The 23,122-nt window shown below is 39.2% G+C and overlaps 2 protein-coding genes across 4 annotated transcripts in view; one reads left to right on the top strand and one right to left on the bottom strand.

Moving 5' to 3' along the window:
- On the top strand, positions 1 to 14,273 carry ppp1r35 (protein phosphatase 1, regulatory subunit 35). Of its 2 annotated transcripts, none has more exons than XM_025002278.2 (6): positions 1 to 221; positions 3,092 to 3,329; positions 5,440 to 5,545; positions 8,067 to 8,182; positions 13,355 to 13,445; positions 13,770 to 14,273. In XM_025002278.2, exons 2-6 carry the CDS (start codon positions 3,093 to 3,095, stop codon positions 14,081 to 14,083), a joined length of 864 nt encoding a protein of 287 aa, XP_024858046.1. In that variant the 5' UTR covers positions 1 to 221; position 3,092; the 3' UTR covers positions 14,084 to 14,273. The 2 variants fall into 2 exon arrangements, with proteins under 2 accessions (XP_024858046.1, XP_017294819.1); XM_017439330.3 differs by lacking the exon at positions 1 to 221 and adding an exon at positions 813 to 959.
- A 2,803-nt stretch (positions 14,274 to 17,076) lies between these two features.
- prmt1 (protein arginine methyltransferase 1) overlaps positions 17,077 to 23,122 on the bottom strand; it is a 14,807-nt gene continuing 8,761 nt past the window's right edge. For both annotated transcript variants that reach the window (XM_017439338.3, XM_017439339.3), the window contains exons 6-10: positions 22,742 to 22,829; positions 19,407 to 19,522; positions 19,151 to 19,301; positions 17,635 to 17,756; positions 17,077 to 17,562 (exon numbers count right to left, since the gene is read on the bottom strand). In XM_017439338.3, coding sequence (XP_017294827.1) covers positions 17,479 to 17,562; positions 17,635 to 17,756; positions 19,151 to 19,301; positions 19,407 to 19,522; positions 22,742 to 22,829 — 561 coding nt within the window. In that variant the 3' untranslated portion in view covers positions 17,077 to 17,478. The remainder of the gene's footprint in view (positions 17,563 to 17,634; positions 17,757 to 19,150; positions 19,302 to 19,406; positions 19,523 to 22,741; positions 22,830 to 23,122) is intronic.

Genomic DNA, 23,122 nt, shown 5'->3' with positions numbered 1-23,122 from the left:
TGTGTTCCTGATCGGCTCATCTGAAGTTGTAAATGTCGGTTTTGCAATCTGTGGCTGGGATAATGGTTGGTTTTTGGGTGCTGCATCTGCTGTGCGTTTCTGCAGCGTTGCTCGGCTGGCGTTGCCGGCTGCAGCTGGGGGTTGCTGTGCCGTGCAGCTTCCATCTGGTCCTCACCTGCTGATCCCCTCCCTCCCTGCGTAGGTTGTGTTTCTGCTCATGGGTAAGCTACTTATTTGGATATTAATTAATTTTTACCTGAATCCACTGTAATGGGTTTTCTGTTTCACCTGATTGTATTGTTTGGGAGCTGTAGCGCTTTGGACGCTCTGCTGCCTTGTTCTGCCGGTGTTTGAGTGGGCCGCTCTCAACCAAACCTGTTCCTGTTTGGGCGGGCGGGGCGTGACTTCTTTGGCCCTGTTAAAAGGCATTTGGAATTAGATAATGACAATTTGTTCCATTGTTTGAAGTGTTTCTTTTTTATAGTTGGTATTTGTTGTGTGTTGTTTAAATTACTCATTTGTTTGCTTTGTTTTGATTTACTAATTTGTTTCTTTTTTTTTGCATTGCATGTTTTGTTTAATTTTTTTGGAATAATTGTCATCATTCCATATGTCCCCTTTTCCTTTCATGGACCAAGTAGTAGGCCTGAAGCAATGTTTTTAAAAAGAGGAATGTTTTAAGAAGATTGTTAATAAAATTCTTTCAGTTTGTTCTGGTGCATCTTGTACAAAACTTTTAAAAAGATGTCCCTCTGCTGGTCACACAAAGACTGCTTTGCGCTTGTTAACCAGAAGGTGGCAGTGATGCGACCTAATGGATGCAAAGTGCCATTAAACCCGGTGGAAGACGAAGAAATTACAAAAACTTGAATAAAAAACAGGTGATGATTTATGTCGCACAGGCTTCAGAAAGTACAAAGTTTTGTGAGGATGAACATGCTTTGAGCAGATTAAACCAGGTAACAAATTGACAACAGAAAACAGTAACTTTAATGTCTATCGTCTTTAATGTGTAAAACAGAACAGCTGAAGCTCATAAACTGGTTGCTGGTTGTTGTTAGCTGTCTGTTTTAGGGAATAGTGGGCGCACACCATTTTCAGCCCGGGTGACAAAGTGGCTAGCTGGAAAGTTGTGGTTTCCTCCCCGTTTAGGACGGTGTATCAGCCGGGCATCAGAGCTGAATGTCCCGCTGTCTAAAACCATTGAACTCGAGAAATATTGGAATTGCTGCTGACGGCGGCTGGACGAGATTTGGCAGCCATTTTGAGAAGTCCTTTGTGTGTCACTCTGTACTGTTTACACGTGGGAGCAGCACGTTGATAACTCTGTCTGTGTGCTGTTTGCTGTGTCATCAGTACATAAACGCTCAGAAAAAGCCTTCTTTTACTCAAATAAAAATTGTGCATAATGTGAGAACAGGAGACAACAGTATTCTGTAATGAGCCTCTTAAGAAGCTCGATCAGCATTAGTTGAAGCAAAATACAGACTTGACGCACCACTACTATGATAAAATTTCTAAGTTCTGTAACCATTGTAGGCAGATCAGAACATCACTGCACTTTTAAACATAAAAGTACTTTACATGTCTGATTAGTCTAACCAGAGTAATGTAGTTAACTTCACTGAAAATAGTATGTGTTAAGTCTTAAATCGCATTTTAACAGTAAAATAACAATTACAGTTTAATTACATCCTTTATATTGATTTTTTTTTCAAGTTTTTTTGTTCTTAGGTTCGTAAGTTAATAGACGTCCAAACTGTTTGCCATTCTGAAAAGACAGCCTATGTATATAAATGTGCAATTAAAACAGTGAACCAGTATTGAACTACTTCATTAAGTATTTGTTCATTCATCAAAACTTAATTTCATTGATGTGTTATGGTGAAATAGAAGACAATTTGCTACTAATTCTGTGATAAGTGGAACTGGGATTTGTGTGAATTATGGAACTTTTTGTAAAAATTGATTAGTAGTTTATCAATTACAGGCTCTGTGTTAAACAGTATTTGATTTCTGGTCTTATTATTTTTTTTTTTTTGGTCTCTGTTGCACATTTATGTTGTCAGCTGTTAAACGACAACATTAACGTAGATCGTGCTGATTTAAGGAGATTTGTCCTGCCTCCGATAATGCTTTGCTTGCCATTTTAGAGGAGCTTCCTCCCTTTTATGTCTTCTATGTCTTTCAGATTAACTCCTTACAACACTGTGGTACTCTTCAGTTACCATAGCAACTAACTGTTTGTTGCTATGGACACTGAAGAAGAAAAATAGACAACAGAGTACAAATCCATATTAGTGAAACAACACAATTGTTTCACTGTCTGTTTAGAATTCTGGCCTTTTTTTTTTTTCTCAAATCTTTTTACAAAATGCATGTTGGGAGGCAAAATACTTTTCCTGAGTCATGTTTGTTCATCTTTTAGCAACATGTCTCATGACCCAGTGGACAGACATCAAATAAAACAGGAGAGAATAAAAAAAAAATGTTCAAGAAGTTGAAACAAAGTCAAAATGCAGAAGAGAATCATTTTATGTAGGATGCATTTCTTGGTGGCAGTGGAAAATGTATAAAGTATCTATGTATCTATCTATCTAACCCAGTGTGACAACATTTTACATTTATCTACACTAATAAGGTCAATCTGAATGGATTATTCTGGTGAACTATTATGTCTGTATAAAGCAGTTGCACACTTTTAATAAAATTGCAAATTATACACCAACATGTGAAGCTTAGGAATAGTGTGTCGTGGCTTTAAAGGTAACTTAGACAGATTTTGACGAAAAAAAATAGATGAATGGGATTTGTGTGATGTCTTTTGAGCTGTCTGAACTTTACAAGCTGGTGCTAACAAACTCTTCATACTGCCACAGACTTTCCACTTCTATAGTTTATACATCAAAACATCAGCATTTTGTCAGCTTACATTATTACAAAAGTATGTCCCAATTTCTTGGGCTTTAGAGAAGAGACTCACAGTGGAGCTGCATCTCTTCAACATTTGTGCAGAGATTTTCTAGTTTCTAATTCCATCAAAACATGTTCCTAAAAGAAGTAACAAATAAATAAATCTGTTTTCTCTTAGGATGAGTTTCTCAGCTTCCCCCTCCCTGCCACCATCGCCTCATCCTGCCCCCATCCCCCTCTCCTCCTCCTGTGTGACGTGCTGCCCTGAACTTGACCTGTCAGTCACTCTCAGCCCCGCACCTAAGACCTACCACACCCAGCAGATGCACCGCCTACAAAGGAAGAGTCTGCAGAATGACCAAACGCACCTGAAGCCCGCCCAACAAGGACAGATTGGGAGAAGGAGGAACCCAAAGGTGACATAAGGTTTCAGTTAAATAATGTTAGGGGGAAGAACTGCAGTGAAACAACAGAAATAACATTTTCTGTGAAAATGCAGAGTGAATGATGAGTGCTGAATGGCTGCTGAAATTTTCTGAAGAATTGTTAGGTGAAACAAGCAGAACAAAAGCTACTTTATATAGAACAAACCGAACTATAAGGTGCATGAACCTCCTAAATCTTGCAACTTTGCGGGGAATGCACATCCCGCTCCATTCAAAATGGATGATTTCGGTGCTCTAGCGCAGCGGTCCCCAACCTATTTCGCTCCACAGACCGGTTCATTATCAGACAGTATTTTCAAGGACTGGCCATTCAAGGTGTGGCGGATAAATAATGGATGATTTTGCTGCTATAGTGGAGCTGGTTCGCCTGTATCAGTATTTATATCACCCCTTTATGAGAGATCACAAAGATAATCAAACTTCAAAACTCACAGAAGGAGATTACAGCTGCAGCCGATAAAAAGGAGTGTTTATAGACCACAATGGTTAGTTGAGCTGAAATTCAGCAGGTGGCTTTACAAGACTGAATACGTAAGCATGTTTTGTACTTAGTGAAAATATTAATATGATGTGTGCTAATTTATCCTTGTTTAAAAGTAAAATGATGCTATTAAATTCAGCATTAGATATGCTTTGTTTTGCTGTAACATGTAGTGATCCAACATGCAGCCTGTGCCACAAAAATCACAGTACAGTACAGCATCTCTCTGTTTTTCAGAGTTCTCTGTTGTAATTCATTGGCCTTGATGTGAGACGTGTGTTGGTGCCTTGTTTGCACTTTTTTATTCATGTTAATTTCATTTATTTGTAAATGTCACTTAAATTAGGATTCAAATTAGATGCAAACAATTTTTGCTTTAAAAAGTATTTCAGAAGTTCCTTTTTGTAAAACTGTAGTTGTGTAAATATTTGGCACAAATATCTTACAATATCACATATTAAATAGCCATATTTTCAACTTTCCTGTCAACTTTAATCATTTTTGTTTTACTAAATCACAGTCGGCCACCTACCACCGGGCTTAGCCTCTTTTCTAGGGAAAACCTTGTTGTGGGTTTGTTTATAGCGGTAACCTATCACGTGACCTAGATAAGTGTTTTGACACGCATCAAGAGTGAAAGATAGTGGAAGTAGTGGAACAAATCTGGTCATTTTTCAAAATAAATGTCGTTCAGACTCAAAAAAAAAAAAAAGGAAATCTTGTAAGTTATTTATTCTTTCTGTGCGGCCCGGTACTAAATGACCCACAAACCAGTCTGTGGCCTGAGAATTGGAGACCTCTGCTCTCGTGGAGCTGGTTCGCCTGTATCGGCATTTATATGATCCCTCTATGAGAGATCACAAAGGTAATCAAACGGCTCAAAACTCACGGACGAATACTGCACCAACGTAAGTGTCAAGTATAAAAAAAAATTGAAGGCTTTTAAGTATGCTTTATTGTCCGTAAAATACGGTAAATCAGCATAACAGTACGGTAACTACAAGCTAAAGTTAGCAAAACAGGACCTGAAAGCTCAAATTTGTTAAAAGTGAAAACCAGCAGAACAGGAATTAAAAGATAACCCGTGTAGAACAGTAAATAAAAGCTACAGCATGTAGCTAAAAGCTAAATGTAGCAAATCAGTATGAGCTAAAATAAACAAAATTTGCTAAAAAAAAAAAACAACTAAAGTTTGCAAGATTTGCTAAAAGTAGCATAAGAAGGTAAAAATAGAGCAGGTTTGCTGAACCAGATTTTACAGAGAACAAAATTTTTTGAAGGAGATGAAGAAATCTCAAAGTAATCCTATGGGAAATTTTGTTTTAATTAAAGTAAAATATTTTGCTATGTATAAAAGTTAAAAAAACACAAAGCACACTGTTCCTAATCAAGCAGAACGCTTTGATATATAAAAAATGGTTAAAATAGCACAAAGTGTGGAGTATCAGTTTGCTTGGGAAACGAGTATGAAAGAAACTGTAAACAGGACAGTGTGAAAGTGAATCAGCATTCACACTGTGAAGTCATGCTGTTTGCATGTTTATCAAGTAACTAGTGTGTGTGAGATTACATGTGTGTGTCTTTTTGGTGCTTCCGAAGGTGTGCTTTGAAGAACCAGTCACTGTTATTGTAACACCGGAGCCTCAGCTTGTTCCGGCTCGACAGCCAGTGAGAAGTTTGAGGAAGAACAGGGATCGTCGCTATGGTAACTACAGTCTTAAAGTGTTTGAATAACTTGGATTATGCATTTAAACAGCATGCCATTCAGTTTAGGTTTCCGTTGAAATTACCTGACAGTTTTGTTTAAATGTGACCAGTCTTGACGATTTAGATCATAAACTTACCGCCTGCCACTGAAAGGTGAAAGGCCTTGATGATGTTTTTGCTTGCCTGTGCGTGTGAGAGTGTGTTTGTCTGTTTGTTAGCAAAATATCTCATGAACCAGGGGATGGGTTTTAATGAAACTGACAATCATTGGATGTATATGTAAGCAGGGTTTCCCCCAGAAAAGAGGCTAAGCCCAGTGGTAGGTGGCTGATCGCCGGTGTTCACTGGCCCACCGTGATTTAGTAAAAAAAAAAACAAAAAACGATTAAAGTTGACAGGAAAGTTGAAAATATGGCCATTTATTATGTCATATTGTGAGATATTTGTCAAATATTTACACAACTACAGTTTTACAAAAAGGCATTTTTGAAATACTTTTTTAAACAAAATACAATTAAAATAAATACAAATTGTTTGCACCTAATTTGAATCCTAATTTAAGTCACATTTACAGATAAATTTAATTAACATAAATGAAAAAGTGCAAACAAAGCACCAACACACGTCTTATGCCAAGGCCAATGAATAAGAACAGACAAAACCTGAAAAACACAGATGCTGTACTGTACTGTGCATATGTGATGCTAAATATAATAGCATCATTTTACTGTTAAACAAGGATAATATTTTCACTGAACACAAAACATGCTTACCATATTCAGTCTTGTAAAGCCAGCCACTGAATTTCGGCTCAACTAATCATTTTTGGTTAAAGCCGCTCGTTTGATGTTTATTGCTGTGGCTCTGACGACGTGCTAACTCCAGGTAGCTGAAGGTGGCTTGGCCTCAGGGCTCATTAGAGACACGCAGGGCTCCGCGAACAGCGCGCGGACCTGAGCGCGCAGTGGAGGCGTTTATACTTGATGCTTACATCGGAGCAGTATTCTCCAAAAAGAATACGGTAAAAAGAGCAGATGGTTGAATGGAGCTTGGCGTGCGCGGTCTACACCAAGTTATAAAAGGTGCACGACGTGACACCGCGCCGGACCTTCGCGCAGGGGCGGGGACAGCACAATTGCGTCACTGTTGGCGCGCACACCCTCGCGCTGTGAGGTAGATAAAGGTAGCGGTTTGGGGGGAGCGGGTGGGAGAAAACGTGTTTAAAAAAAAAAAAAAAAATGACGTATTTATAATAAACAAGCAGAGCTTAGCCTGGCGGTCGGGTCACCAAAGCTTATAATACGCTGGAGGAAACCCTGAGTTGTGATTCGCCCATAATAGGACTAATATCTGTATAAACACTCCTTCTTATCGGCTGCAGCAGGAATCTCCTTCCATGACTTTTGAGCCGTTTGATTATCTTTGTGATCTCTCATAGAGGGATCATATAAATGCTGATACATGCGAACCAGCTCCGCTAGAGCACCGAAACCATCCATTTTGACTGGACCGCAGAGCGCGCTGTCATTGCGAAGTTACAAAAGGTGCATGACCACGCGACATGACACCGTGTGGGACCTTCACGCAGCGGCGGGGATGGCGCAATTGCGTCACTGTTGGCGCCTGCACCCTCGTGCTTTGAGGTAGATAAAGGTAGCGGTTTTGGGGTTGCGGGTGGGAAAAAAACACGTATAAAAAATGGCGTATTTTACAATAAACAAGGGGAGCTTAGCCTGGCGGCTATGGCAGCAAAGCCTGGCGGCACGCCAGGCTTATAATACACTTATACACTTATAATACATCTATTTAACTTTTAAAGTAAATTGAATTCAGGATGGCCACCACAGCTAATCAACTATAGGTAACACAAAACTGCATTCATTCAATTTTGCGAATTATGTGGTAGTAGCTGGGACTGATTTCCAACACACGATCTGACTGCTAACAGATTGTGCAAGGTCTTTGTTTAAAACTTTGACATAATTCGAGTCAACTTGGTTTGTGTGTTAGCAAAATATCTAATGACCCACTCTGAAATTCTTTATTAGCTGTACATCTACAGCTGATGAACTTGTGAAGTCATCTAATCAACCTTAACAAACACAAACTAGCTACAACTCAGTAAATTTTACAGAGATTTAGCTAAAAATTGATGTGTTTGTACCTGAGAGTCATTCACTTGCAACATTTCCTGGAAATTTTATCAAAATCTGTTCATTAGTTTTTAAGTAATCTTGCTAACAGACAGATGGACAAACAAACCAACGCTAACGAAACATCACCTCCTTGGCGGAAATCATGAGCTTAGTTTAAAACGCTAGCATGATAGGCCTTTGAATATTATAATGATTTTAGTTTTTCAGTACCTGCATTTTGTGTTTCATGTTTTAATATTTAACACTCCATCTGTTGTTGAAATAAAGCTCTTTGTTTCACATGTAACATAGTCACCAGTTTCAAGTCTTCTGCCAACAACAAATCTACGACGCTAAAATGTTTTGTCTCTTTTACATGAGAAGCTGGCAGACGTTCGGTGGAGCCTCCTGCTGCTACGTTCCTTCCAGATCCAGGCTGTCTGGAGAGGGCAGAGCTAAACACCACTCTGGCTCTAAAAGCGGAGCTTCACTCACTGCAGGTTCATGAGTTTCTTTTCTCTACAATGATCTTTAAAAGTGCTGCTTTCAGCCTTGACAGATGTGTCTCTGTGGATGTTATCCTGCTACATAATTTTGATCAATCTGGTCATAAATGCCAGATTTTTGTTCTGTGTTTTTATACTTTCAACATGATTATAGTGTGAATGCTGATTCAGCTTTCAGAATCAGATTAAGTAAGCCGAGTATTTGTGTTTCACCTACAGGGAATTTGACTTTGGTCACACTTGCTCTACTACATACTGCATAATTACTAAAAATGCCAACAGATTACTGAGCAAATGTATAAAATAAAAAAAACACAGGTGAATATGAGTACCATATTTTCTGCACTATAGGGCCCACTGGATTATAAGATGCTCTGTCAATGAATGGTTCATTTTTGAATTTTTGTCATATATAAAACGCACCGAAGTATAAGGCGCATCGTTGTGCACTTCCTAATTTTCGCGTGCCGCGCTCCATTCAAAATGGACTATTTCAGTGCTCTAGCGGAGCCTGTTCACTTGTGTCAGCATTTATATGATCCCTCTATGATAGATCACAAAGGTAATTAAACAGTTCAAAATTCACGGAAGAATACTGCACTGATGTAAGCATCAAGTATAAACGTCTACACCGCTTGCTCAGGTCCATGCTCTGTGCGCTGAGCCCTGCGTGACTATAACTGAGCCTTAATGCTGCAAGCGGTGCGGCTTTGTAGTTTACCAAAGTTTTATTAAAACGTTATGACTTCTAACAGAGAAAAACACAGATGCTGTACTGTACTGTGCATATCTAATGCTGAATTTAATAGCATCATTCTAATGTTAAACAAGGATAATATTTTCACTGAACACAAAACATGCTTACCATATTCAGTCTTGTAAAGCCAGCCACTGAATTTCGGCTCAACTAATCATTTTTGGTTAAAGCCGCTCGTTTGATGTTTATTGCTGTGGCTCTGACGACGTGCTAACTCCAGGTAGCTGAAGGTGGCTCGGCCTCAGGGCTCATTAGAGACACGCAGGGCTCCGCGAACAGCGCGCGGACCTGAGCGCGCAGTGGAGGCGTTTATACTTGATGCTTACATCGGAGCAGTATTCTCCAAAAAGAATACGGTAAAAAGAGCAGATGGTTGAATGGAGCTTGGCGTGCGCGGTCTACACCAAGTTATAAAAGGTGCACGACGTGACACCGCGCCGGACCTTCGCGCAGGGGCGGGGACAGCACAATTGCGTCACTGTTGGCGCGCACACCCTCGCGCTGTGAGGTAGATAAAGGTAGCGGTTTGGGGGGAGCGGGTGGGAGAAAACGTGTTTAAAAAAAAAAAAAAAAAATGACGTATTTATAATAAACAAGCAGAGCTTAGCCTGGCGGTCGGGTCACCAAAGCTTATAATACGCTGGAGGAAACCCTGAGTTGTGATTCGCCCATCATAGGACTAATATCTGTATAAACACTCCTTCTTATCGGCTGCAGCAGGGACCTAATTTAAGTCACATTTACAAATAAAATAAATTAACATAAATGAAAAAGTGCAAACAAGGCACCAACACACGTCTCACATCAAGGCCAATGAATAAGAACAGAGAACTCTGACAAACAGACAGATGCTGTACTGTACTGTGCTTTTTGTAGCACAGGCTGCATGTTGGATCACTACATGTAACAGCAAAGCAAAGCATATCTAATGCTGAATTTAATACCATCATTTTACTGGTAAACAAGGATAAATTGGCACGTGTCATATTAATATTTTCACTAAGCACAAAACATGCTTACTGTATTTGGTCTTCTAAAGCCACCCACTGAATATTGGCTCAACTAACCATTTTTGGTTAAACCCTCTCGTTCAATGTTTATTGCTGTGGCTCTCTCATAGAGGGATCATATAAATATACAGGCGAACCAGCTCTGCACCAAAATTGTCCATTTTGAATGGAGCGCAGTCAGCGCGACGTTACAAAAATTGGGAGGTGCACAACCACGCGATGTGACACTGCGTGGGGGCGGGGACAGTGCAGTTGGTACGTGCACCCTCGCGCGATGATTAACGCGTCATGTATAAATCTACCTGAAAGGTAGCGGTTTTGGAGGTGCGGGTGGAAAAAAAACATGTATAAAAAAATGACATTTTACAATAAACAAGCTGAGCTTAGCCTGGCGGGCATCAGGCTTATAATACACTGGGGTAAACCCTGCATCCACACTAACTGGACTCCATCTGTCTGGACGATCTTAACCTCTGCTCTTTAATCAAGACCTTAATAACTTATGAGGAATATGTTGCTTGTGCTATGACTGTAAAAAACTCAACATTAAACTTCTGTTACAGAATGGCGCTTATAAATCTCTGCCCATGCCTTCACTTTGAGCCTTATACCATAACAGTGTGTACTCATTGCCTTTGTATAAGCCGTCTTTCAGAAGTCTCCAGTATACAGAAAAGACTTGGACAGAGGACTGCTTTTCTATTGCTTAACAAAGTCTGTGACACTGTTACTTCACATATTTCTTTTTGTGTGAGCTTTGTGATGCCTTGTTAAAAAAAAAGTTATTTATTTAAATAACAAACCCTGGAAAACTAAAGATCTTAAATCAGTTATCAACAAAAAGAATACATTTTTTAGTAGGTAACGTCCTTGAGAAGAAGAGAATCTACAGAGAAGTGAGAAGTGAAATTGCTAAGGCCAAAAAAAAGAAATAAAAAATGAAATTTAAATACAATTCAGAAGTGGAAATATTAGAACTGCCTGGCAAGAATTCAAAACAGTGGCCAGCATTAACATACACGCAGGTGAGGACAAAACCTGTAAGCATTAATGAAGTAGCTAATGCAGATATGTCAAACACTTTCAACACTTTTCCTCTTGATTTGAAAGACCAGGGGTCTCGTTTATAAAAGATTGCGTCGGATTCATACTAAAAGTGTACGTACGCCCAAAAAGTGAAAATGGTGTACACAAAAATAAGTTTTATAAAACCGTGTGTACGCACACCAGCAAGCAACTTATCTTTATAAATCATACCTGTACCTAAAAGTTTGTGTACAAGGTCCTGCTTCAGGTTCTGCCCTCCACATCCCCACATTCAACCATAAATGGTCGATGCAAATCACCTCATGAATGTGAAGCTGTATTTAAATGAGCCAGCTAGTTATTTTGTGATTACCAATGGCAACCACAGAGAAAAGAAGAAAGAAACAAAATTTCACTGAGGCAGAAATCGATGTGCTGGTGATGAGGTGGAGAACAGAAAAAATATCATTTTTGGGAGCTACAGTAGTGGCATTAAAAAAAAAAAAAAGCATTTTGAGTGGCAACATGTCATCCCCACATTCAGTGAGTAGGACAGAGAGGACCATGGCCGAGGTGGAGAAAAAGTGGTCAGATTTTTGGGTGGAGACAAAAAAGCGACTAACCAGCCACCGCCAGTCAGAGCATGTCAGCCACAGGTGGGAGTAAGGGCGTACCTGAACTGACAGCTTTTGAAAGAAGGATGACAGGTGTTGTGCTGAAAAGTGATGGTCTGCCAAAAACTGATCAGACGTGCCCCCTCAAGGGAGCGTGTACGGGTGTGAGCGGTATTAAAGTGCGCCTCCTCTGTGCTCTGGGAGTTTGGAAAGGGGGTTAGGAGGCACCGCCTGAAGGGGGAGCCACTGTCCCCTCGTGTGTTAATCTGTGGTACACATCACCCTGGTGATCATCCAGGGAGAGGAATGTGATGGGGAGAAAACTTTGAAATGTTGCGTGAACTTTTATTAAAGGTTAAAGTTGGCTTAAAGGCCTTTTTTATTTGAAAGGTCCTTATGGCTCACTTTATGGAAGCATAAATAATAAGGCTGTTTTGAAAGTTTATGATAAAATCGAGCTGAGACTAAAGTTTGATAATGAAGTGAAATTAAATATCTGAGAGGAATCATGATGCAGTGTGGCTTCAATTCCCCACTTCACCACCTGTGTCGCCAGTTTCCCCTGTCTCCAAAACAAGTGTATATGGGATGCATGGCTTAGAGTTTGCGTGAGGGACTGCCAATTTTCCCGTCAAGTTAGTGTTTTATAGTTCACTAAAGTTGCAGTGAAAGTGACGTACACAAGTTTCAGGTCCCATTTTGTCTGTACGCCAGTGTTATTAATGAGACCCCAATTGTTATCCATGATGTTTCGAGATTGAGGGACTCAATCAGTCTATCAGTTGCTACCTTACTTCAAAAAATAAACTGAAGGAAGGCGCCTGGCCCCGATGGTGACTGTAGACACTCTGTGGGCACTCTAAGATGTTGTGCCCATCCGCTTAGTGGAGTTTTTTCTGGTCTCTTTCAAATGTGTGCTGAATATTGCCAGCTTCTCTCACTTTGGAAAACCTTGACAATTATTCCTATTCCAAAATCCACACCACCACGAGAAATGAAGGACTTCAGACCAGTTGCTCTGATAATGAAGACATTTGATGAGGCTGTCTCCTTGGTGTCTGATAAACTAAACCCCTTTCACTTTGCTTACAAGGCCAGTAAAGCTTTTTTATCCTTGATAAAATTTACAACATCTGATCTTAACATCTGGAGAAACCCTCTTGCCATGCTAGGCTTTTATTGGCAGATTTATTTTCTGCTTTCAATAAGATGCAGATAGGTAAATTAAAGTCGTATAGAAGACGGTTCAGTAAAATGCCTGATTTGTTTTAATCATGGCTGTTGAACTTTTTTAACTGTTAGGAAACATTTTCACATTTTCACCCCAGGGGTGTGTCCTTTCACCCCTTCTTTTTATTGTCCACAGACAGCTGCAGGTCTTTTACAGAAGGTAGTTACCTGGTCAAATTTTATAACCAGAGTCAGATCATGTTAGGGCCCGACCTGCTTTAGTGAACTTGTGCAGTGACCGTTTCCTTGATCAATAATGTTTTTAAGACAAAAGAGCTTGTTGTGGATTTTAGGAGAAATGAGAGGAACCCAGCCTCTATCCATGGAAAAGATGTGGAAATTGTGAACTCATACAAATTTTTGAGAACTGTGTTTGATTACAAATTAGTTTTGTGAACACTAACTATATTGCCAAGCGAGGTCAACAGAAAATTCACTTACTGAGAAAGCTAAACTCTTTTAACATCTGTAAGTTGTGTAACGCGTGGCTGAGCTAAGCTCTTTGCTTATCTGTTAACCTTTTCTTTAGGGAGCAGAGTTTAACTCTCAGAAAGCCCTTCAGGAGACTCTTCAAAAGTCTGAGAGGACCAAAAACCTGATTAATGCCAGAGCTACTGAAGGTAATGTGTACACACACAAAGCTGATCTCATTTAACTCATTTCATCCCTTCCTGCTCCCCCAGTCACCCCAATGATCTTAGTCTATAACTGGCAGGAAGTGCAGCAGGCGATTCCTTCAGTGAGTGCTTGGTCTTAAACCTTTTTTATTTGTTTGTTTGGTGTACTGCAGTACTCAACAGGGAACGTCCTCAAACTTCTTTGTCTAAACTCTTTTTTTCATATTGTTTTTTATTTGAAGTTTAAATCCGATTGATGTCCATCACATTATGTTTTCACAGCCTTGTTTACTTCATTTTCCACTCTTCCTCTCTGTGTGCCTGCAGTAGTGAATGTCTCTCGCTCTCAGCTGCTCTTCAACTCCCTGGTCAGCGTCAGTGTGCAGGAGGATCTGCTCATCAGCCAGGTGCTGCAGGACAGGCTGCTGCTGGCCCCGCCACCACCTCCACCCCGCTGCCAGGACACCAAGGCAGCAGAGGGCCCCTCCCTCCTCTTCTTCATGACATCTGACCTGTTCAGACAGAAGCCCCTCTCACAAGAGGAGGAGCCAGGCACCTTGAAACCTTTACTGATGCTACGCCCTGCCTTCTCCACCTTTGACCTGTACAGGCAACAGAGATGCTGGGAGGCCACCCCCTGACGCACACATACACTCACACCGTTGCTACTGGACAGATTTAACACTGTTTGAGTTTAGTTATTAATGTACCTGAGTTTTTTTTCTGTTTAATTTTAGTTTGTTAATAAACCTTTTTTAAGTGTTGTTGAGTCTTGTATCTAATAAAATGCTCTTGTAAATACAGACTAATAAAAAGTGCAAATAAAATGGTCTCAAACCTTATTTTTTCTGTTTGCTAATGTTGGCCAAAGCAAACATTTTGAATTTGATTGATTTCAAAATTTATTTACTTTGACCTACATGTGAGGATAACTTTACCATACCCTCCAGGATTTTGCGATGTTGCGATCGCAACTATAAATGCAAAATCAAGCAAACCCTGTGTAATCGCAACTTTTTGCTACTTTAACCCAATATTTATTGTTTCTAAAGTGATTTGCCACCGTTTCTGCAGTCTAGTGTCTTCTTTGTGGGTTTGTGATGTGTGGAATACAAAATAACCCCAAATGACTCATGAAGAAGACATGTTACGTCACATCCTGTTAACATCAGCATGCAGGAGCAGCGACTGAAGTGAAAATGTGCGCTGATGCTTCACATTTGCCCACAAAAGATTTCAGCAAAGGACCGCGCAAAACAGTTTCTTACCCAGCTGCACGAGAGTGGGGGGAAGTTGTTTTGCACGTCCTGCAGTGTAATCATAGAACATAAACACAAGTAATTCATCGACAAACACTCTGCAGCTCTCCTCACATGTTTTGTAGACACAGACGAGGGACAAAAATGACCAGAAATGGTCATGAATGTCAGTTTATAGGGTATCAAAGTTCTCAAAGCACCTTTTGAAAATGTCAATGTTTGTTGGGAATTATCTTACAAAACTACTAAGTATTTTTGGTTTATAACATAATATAATATAATATAAACTGTTGTTTATAATATAAACAACAGCGTTAGCTTACCCTGCAACGTTTAATTCTTCTAACATTTAGGTTAGGATTGTAAGTGCAACATAGGATGCATCATGAACAAAGATTTATTACATGGTACCCTCTTACAGTGTCACCACCTTCTCCTCCAGAACTAAGATGGCTATTGCTCTCATTAGGAGGATGCAGAAGGAGATTTAAGAGGTGGGTCGGCTCCTGCAAGACACAACAGAGAACGTTACCATTTGGTGACAACATCCAGCTGGTGCAAGAACTGAGGCTGGAAGCTGGGGGGCTTCAACAACTTCCTGCACATGGTTTGATTTGTTCAACAAGCTTTTGGTGTAGAGGCAGAAATAACAAGGGAAAAAGGAAGACCCAGTTTGTTGGTTTCTGTCAATTTATTACAAAGAAATGTACAGGAAGTGCCAGGATAAAATAATTTTAAGTGACAAAATCTGTCTGAGTTAAGATTGTAACAGGATTGGCATCCTGTCTCTGACCATTTGTGTATAACCTTTAACTTTCTGAATGTTTTTTTGTCTCATGATACAATCTATTTTGTGAAGTGCATCAGTCCCTACTGCAGCAAAACACCCCCACAACATGATCCTGCCACCCCCATACTTCCTCCTCCAAATGCAACGGTCATTATGGCCAAACAATTCAATTTTAGTCCTATGAGATCCCAGGACATATCTCCAAGATTAAGGTCTTTGTCCCTTTGTGCATTTACAAACTGCTGTCTGCTTTATGTTGCTTTGGGAGTAATGACTTCTTCCTCATTGAGTGGTCTTTCAGCCCATGTTGGTTCAGGACTCATTTTACTGGATAATGACTCTCTGCCCAGCTTCAGAGGCATCTTCACAGGGTCTTTTGCTTTTGTTTTGGGGTTGATGAGCACATTTTCACTTAAAACAGATTCATCTTGGACTGCTGGAGATAGGGACCAGCTCCCCATAACCCTGAATGGAGAATCGGGTAAAGAAAATGGATGGATGGACATTTATCTTGGTTTCACAGAATTGTCTCCTTGAGTGGTACAATAGCAGGACATTCCCATTGTGTTTAGACGTGTATAGTTAAAACAGAGGAACGCAGCACCTTCCGCGTCTGAGAATTGTGTGTAAATAACTGGTTTTAACAATACATATAGAGTTTGGAAAGACTTTTTTTTAAACTCAGGTTTTAATTTTTCCATTCTTACCTGAACCTGGAAAATACTAAAATTAAACTATATGTTTAAAGGTTGTGTAGGAAGCCTGAATAATGAACTTCAGTAAGTTCTGGTACAATGATGTCCTCGTGATCCCTTTTACTACCGAACAATCTAAACACAGGAATTATGAGCCAAGTCAATGCATCCGTTTAGTTGGTTTTCCTTCATGATAATACACTGAGCGTACAGGAGCCATTGATTATGGTGGCCATGGCCAATGGAAGGCTGTAAGAAGTTTTTGACCATTGCTCTGACAAATGATACAATTACTGCTTGTGGACAGTTATTGGAACACTGAAGGAAACAAAATAAGTTCTACAAAAGTGGTGTGAGCATCGGCCCCACACTACAACACCTCAGTGGCTTTAAATTAAGGTTAACAGAGAGGATGAAATCTCAGGAACAAAGCTCAGACTTGAAACTGATGGAGGAACAAAAGTTTATTAGTTTTAGTTTTAAAAAAAGACAGAAAAAACAGCAGCAAAAAAAAAAAAAAAAATGTATCAGATATTTTTTTTGTTGCAGACTTCCACCTCTGAAAATCAGTCACTCAGACGTATTGTACCCAGATTCCCCTGTTGAACAAGCTGGGACCAGAACTCAGATCAGTTCAGGTTTTTTGTCAGATTCAGTTGAATTTGTGCAGAACTCTTCTGCACCGCACCTCAAATCCAGACCACAGACTGATGTGAGCCCAAAGTGCAGATGGTGGCAAGCTTCGAACATCTATTTATATATAACATTATACGTTTATTTTTTAATAAACTACTTTGTAAAATATTACAAATAAAAACAAATGTGTTGAATTATGTGGTGTGGTTTTGAGATGCAGAGAGTTCACACAGTCACTGCTTACAGTATCAGACTTTTTTTTTCATAACCCTTTGAGCTCGACTTGAAGCTGCTGACTTTTGGGCAGTAACTTTCCTCAGTGCTGACCGCTGAGGGAAAAAGCATTTCTACTTCAGTTTTAACAAACCTGTAGCATGTGTAAACTAGGAGACTGCTGACAAACAGGGTAACAGCTGGGTTGTGCTTGAATGGATGAAATCCAGAAGACGTAAAGCACAGACACAAGGAATCACCACACCGGTGAATGTTCAACTCAAATGTGGAAAGGTTTTTAAATACTGTTAATGTCGGAATAAGAAAACCTGTCTTTAAAATGTTGCTGCGGGGGAGCATTTAACTAATGTACACACTCCCAGTTAAACCGTATTTTGTCCTAAAGAACACTAACACAAGGAGGAAGGGCAGGGAAGGGGCTTCTAACGCATCCTGTACTCCAACGTTTTTGACATCTCGCACAGCTGACCCCTGAAGTCAACATCTACAGCAAAGTCCAGGTCTCTCTGTGGGTCGAAACAACAAATTAAAATGCAGAATAGAAGAAAAGATCTGGTGGACTGAGCCCGTCTGCTTACGTTGTTCTTGGCGTTTGGCTTCATGCTGATGGTGCCAAAGATCTCCTCTCCAGTCTTGACAGTCAGGTAATCATCCAGATAAAAAACTGTCTGCTTCCAGTGGGTGTAGGGAGACTCTGGGCCTGAGAGGGAGAGCAGAAAACACATTTTGTTCCTGTCAAGTGTCAGCCACAAGTAGAGGTGGGAGGATTGATCCAAACATTGATAATATTAATAGTAACGCTGGTATTAAAACCAGATAAGATTGATTCAGTTTACATTTCTCTCCTGTATGACGAGAGAAATTTTATCTAATTTGTTATGGTTTTCAAACACTGTCTGGAAAAAAAAACAAAAAACAAACTTGTTTTAAAGGCTTTCAGCAGGACATTAAAACATTAAATTTGATTGGCTCATTTCTGCAGAAACGTATTTAGTTAAAGATAATTTTGTTCACTTTATTTAAAAAATAATAAATAAATAAAAAATCCAGAAATGACAATGTATGAAGGAAAATATTTTGTGACCTTTGTCTCTGAATAAAAAACCTTTATTATGATAAAGAGCATTTTTTGTTTTTATTTTACAAAAACACAAGGTGATGAAAATTCATTCAGATTTAGCAATTACTTAATATTAAAAAGTAGCAGCACTTGCGATACTGATCCAAGTAAATGGAGTGTACGAAATACAAAACCAAATTTTACAGCATTGCCCACCACCAGTCGCACGTGTCAAAAATTCCCAATTTTGTTGTGCAACAGTGGTGCAATAGTTATGCAGTCAAATTTTTTGCCCAAATTTTGCCTGGAGGTTGTGCAATATTCTTGCACCAAAGACAAACATGACAACAGACTGTACACAAAGATCTAGGGCCCCTTTATCAAACATATTAGTAAATAAGGGTTATTTTTGCACCATCCCTGGATCTCCTGGAGGTTTCTTCCTTTTGAAAGGGAATCGTTCTTTCCACTGTCACCAACGTGCTGCTCGTGGGAGATTGTGGCAAAGTGAAGATTAATTGCTATTTGCTGGCTTTCTTTGTTTTTACCATCATACATCATCTCCCTTTTTATTGTATTTTTTTTTTAAATTTGATCATTATTATTCTGTTTCCTGGATGTCATCTGCTCAGACAGACATTGATTAATGGACAGGGTTTTAAGAGTCTTTCACAACAGGCACTCTGACTGTGACATCACACAACATCGTATGAGATCATGCAAAAAAGTTATGTTCAGGTTTGACCAAAACAGCTACAACGCCACCATTTGACAACTTAAATTGATCTTGGTTTTTAAACTTTGGTATAAAAAGGAAGTGGGTAATGTGCATTACTTTAAGGAAGGCCAGGCCTTCAATTAATGCTGTTTTTTTTTTTTTTTTTTTTTTTTTTTTTTTTTTGCTTTGTTACTTGTCAGGGTCTGTCAGCAGTTTGTTTGTTGTTTTTTGTTCTGGTTTAAACAGTTTATGCGAAAAATGTTCTATAAATAAATTTAAGAAAACAAGTGTGTTGAGATGTAAGCAGTGCACTGACTGGTGGAGAAGCCGATCCTCTTGTGACAGCGGGTGAACTCGATGTTGAAGTAGGTGACCAGAGCATGGATGTAATCATTCCTCTTCACCTGCAGGCAGAAGGGAGAGGTGAAGGTCAGGTCCTCCACTTTCACCGTGTAGATGTCCACCTCCTAAACACACACACAAAACAAATATTTAATTTCAGGTTACAACACAAGTCAATTCATGTGTATTAAATGACAGACGGTGTGACATCACAACATTAAACCACCCACCCTGATGAGACAGGAGTTTGAAACCAGCTGTTTGGGATCCACCACATCCACTAGGGGCTCCTTTATCGCTACCTCCTTGATGCAGGACATGTCGAAGCCATAGACGTTCTCCCACCCTGAGAAAGACACACAAACGACTTTAAGGCAGCACCTGGGTCTCACACTATAAGTTCATGATATTATTCCAAACCAAGGCCTTCTACACACAAGAGCATTTATTTTTCTTCCCCAGAACAATTTTTTTATGTTGTTTGCAAAAACATCCTCGTAAACACATTTTTACACTTTATCCCACAAACTATACAAAATGCTGTAGTAACTATGCCCGGCCTGTTGTGATGCTGTAATGGAAATACACTAAAAACAGGAACCAAGGCATGGAGCATGTTGAATGAAGTTTACATTGTGTAGATTAGTCTGTGGTTCAAAGTGTAAACTCAAATATAAAAAGACAAAAGCAAGAGTAAAAAACTAATCCCTATTGTGGACCGATGAAATGGGAATTCTACTTCCTGTCAAATTAAACTACCACAAAGACCACAAAGTGCAGGACAGTGTCAGTTCAAATACCAAATTATGGGGACATGGACAGGTTTCAATATCCTGTAAGGGCCAGCTGGGGAAAAGGGTTCTCATTATGATATTCAAATAATATCAGGGTGAATTCTACACACACAAGTGTCAATCTTTTAAAACTTTTCTCCCTTTTCCACATTTTTAAATATATAATTTATGTAGATTTGAGTTTTTCTGCAATGTTTATTTGGATTGTAGACAGTTCAAAAAAGTGATAAAACCTTTTTGACCTTCAATTATTTGGTGTAATAATAAGGGGTTTTTGCTCTGCTCTATTTAAGACAAAGTTACTGTTCACTAAACTAATGCAGGATATGAAGGTTTTAGTGTACTGTTGAAACTGGCATCACAAAAACAAACATGTAATGTGTTGTTGTTAGGTCTGTCATGTTTGGGGTCGTAGGTTAGATGGGAGGTGGGCCAGTGGCATCATAGTTTTCAAAAAATATTTTAAAAATAGTTTGGGGCTCCTAAAATGCTGTTTCCATGCGGATTCAAGGCTTAAACATTAAGAAACCTGTGTGCATTCACAAAACAGTGGCCCCATGTGGATGGATCTAATTGGTAAAACTGCATCAAGCAGCTTTAGCGCTCCATCGAAACTAGAAGCTGATGCAAAATGAGAAAACATCTCTGTACTAGGAGGCCCTTATTTTTGAAGCATTGAAAACTCTTGCTCTGACCCTCTCAAATGTTTCCAAATAATAATAAAAAAAAAAATTCTGGTAAAATATGAGGGCAATATAACAATTTTAACAGGTTGCTCAATGTCCAGCTAATCAGTACTATAATACTGCTATATAGACGCAATAGTCACACTATACAATTGCTACTTCACAAACAAGTGGTAGGTTAAACATTGTTAAAAAGTGTTTTTATGATTAGGGTCAAGCTGAAGCTGTTATTGATACACTAAAATCATGGAACATAGAGCAGCAAGTTTGTGGCATGTGTTTTGACACAAGTTTTAACACAGGGAGGAAAAATGGGGCCTGTGTTCTGGTGGAGCATATCCTAGGCAGGGAGCTACTGCATCTTGCATGTCGCCATCATATAATGGAGTTGATAGCAGCTGCAGCATTCACTACATGCTTTGGGCCAAGTTCTGCTCCAGAAGTTGCAATATTTAAGCGATTCAAAGCACATTGGAGTGACATTGACAAAACTTCCTATCAAGATGCAACCACTGATCCTTACAGTGCAGAATGTGTTAAAGGACATTGACACATTCATCAAAGAACAACAGCAACTGTTTCATGCGAGGGATGACTACAAGGAGCTGTTAGAGTTGGTGTTAGTCTACATTGGAGCAACTGCCACACAGTCACCAAGATTTCTTGCACCTGGTGCAGTTCATCATGCAAGGTGGATGGCCAAGGTCCTGTACACCTTCAAAATCTGGTTGTTTCGAACACAGTTTCAGCTTAAAAACGAGAAGAAAAAGCTCTTTGTGACCTCTGTATTTTCTTCTCAAAGCTGTATATAAGAGGATGGTTCACCTGCCCTGATGCTGTTAGTGCATCAAGACATGACCTCTCCTTTCTCCAAGCACTGCTAAACTATGGAAATATCAACAAACCCATTTCTGACTCCACATCCGCTGTCAAAGCATCTCTGGTATCTGTCAGAGCATCTAGTTGGGTTAGCGCTATTTGACATGGAGGTACCAAATGACACAAAGGCCTTAATGGTTGCTGCCATGAATGAAGTTCTAAGAGACAACATTGATAATCATAAAGCAGTTGTTGATCTCCACACTGTTCCTAACATGTGCCTTCAAGACTTCACAACTAAAAGCACAGTCAAACTTCTAGAAGCCTTGGGCATTTCAAAACAGTTCCTTAGTAGTCCATCTACATGGCAAGAAAGAGATGACTTCCAGGATTGAGCCAGAAAAGCTTCTGCTCTTTCAGTTGTGAATGATCATGCAGAAAGAGCAGTAGCCTTGGTGCAAGATTTCAACAAATCAACAAAGAGTGAAGAGCAGCTGCAGTATCTGCTTCAAGTGGTAGCTGATCAATGGAAGCAATATCCGAATGCTTTGAAGACTACACTAATGAGGACTTGAACTTTGCTATAAGATATTATATATGAACAAAGTACCTATATAAGTTTAACAATACTTAATGATGTATTAACAATGACTAAATGTGATTTCTTACTTTTTGTGTCTATTATTTGCTTTTGTTTTCTATAACTAATGGGTTATTCATAATTCTTATGTTCCAGGCCTTTGAGCAACCTGTACAATTTGTTCAAATTAAAAAATATTTTTGTAGAATTACTTTCTAGGTAAATAGAAACTTTCTAGAGGGTCAGAGTAACACAATTCAAACTTTTATTTTTTTGTTATATAGCAAGGGCCACCCTACTCTACAGACTTTTAGTGTCTTACAGCATCTGATTCTTGATTAGTTTATCATTTTATTACAAGTTGGGCAATAAAAACACTGTTCATCTCTTTTGTGCTAAAGTTAAAACAATAAATGTTTAAATTGATTATCAAATCACAACTTGAAGCTTTGCTGATGCAATTTTTTTCTTCTTTTTAGAAAATGTGTAAACATAAACGTATTTCATTAAAATAATAAAATAAAGGCATTCAAAAAAAAAACAAACGAGGAAACTCCAGAGAGTTTGTTAAAATCTTCTGGTTTTGTTACCTGTTCTATGCATTTCTCTTTAGTGTAAAAGGAGGTGAATGTTATGGGGAGCAGAACCAACACTGTCGCAGTGGGGTTCAATAAGCGAGTACTCACAGTGGATCTTGTAATCCTTGTACTGCCGGTCTTCAATAGCAGTGACATACAGAGTTGCTCTGTCTGGAAAAATCAGTCCGTCTGGTTTCTGTTGGTGAGTAAAAAGAAAAAAAGAACACACCTAAGTTTACAGGATCAGGGATGCCACTACTGAATATGTTAGTCATTACTGATTAGGGCTGCAACTAACGATAATTTCAATAATCGATTAATCGGCGATTATTTTCTCGATTAATCGGTCGTCTTGGAATTCATTCATTCATTCATTTTGGCCCACATAAAAAAAGTTATCTGTATGTAAAGGAGTAGGTTGATGTAAAACTTTTACTACTTTCTTATTTTTAAATAAATCAATATAAATTTAATTCAACATTCTCACTT

This window comes from Kryptolebias marmoratus, linkage group LG12 (assembly GCF_001649575.2).
Source record: "Kryptolebias marmoratus isolate JLee-2015 linkage group LG12, ASM164957v2, whole genome shotgun sequence".
In the NCBI taxonomy this organism is placed as follows: Eukaryota; Metazoa; Chordata; class Actinopteri; order Cyprinodontiformes; family Rivulidae; genus Kryptolebias; species Kryptolebias marmoratus.
This window is presented reverse-complemented; position numbering and strand designations above follow the sequence as displayed.

What these genes read in the sequence shown, in the direction of transcription:
- ppp1r35 (XM_025002278.2), top strand. Translation starts at nt 3,093, where the DNA reads ATGAGTTTCTCAGCTTCCCCCTCCCTGCCACCATCGCCTCATCCTGCC. An exon ending in GGAGAAGGAGGAACCCAAAG is followed by an intron (nt 3,330 to 5,439) that starts GTGACATAAGGT and finishes GTGCTTCCGAAG; the next exon opens with GTGTGCTTTGAAGAACCAGT. An exon ending in CGGAGCTTCACTCACTGCAG is followed by an intron (nt 8,183 to 13,354) that starts GTTCATGAGTTT and finishes CCTTTTCTTTAG; the next exon opens with GGAGCAGAGTTTAACTCTCA.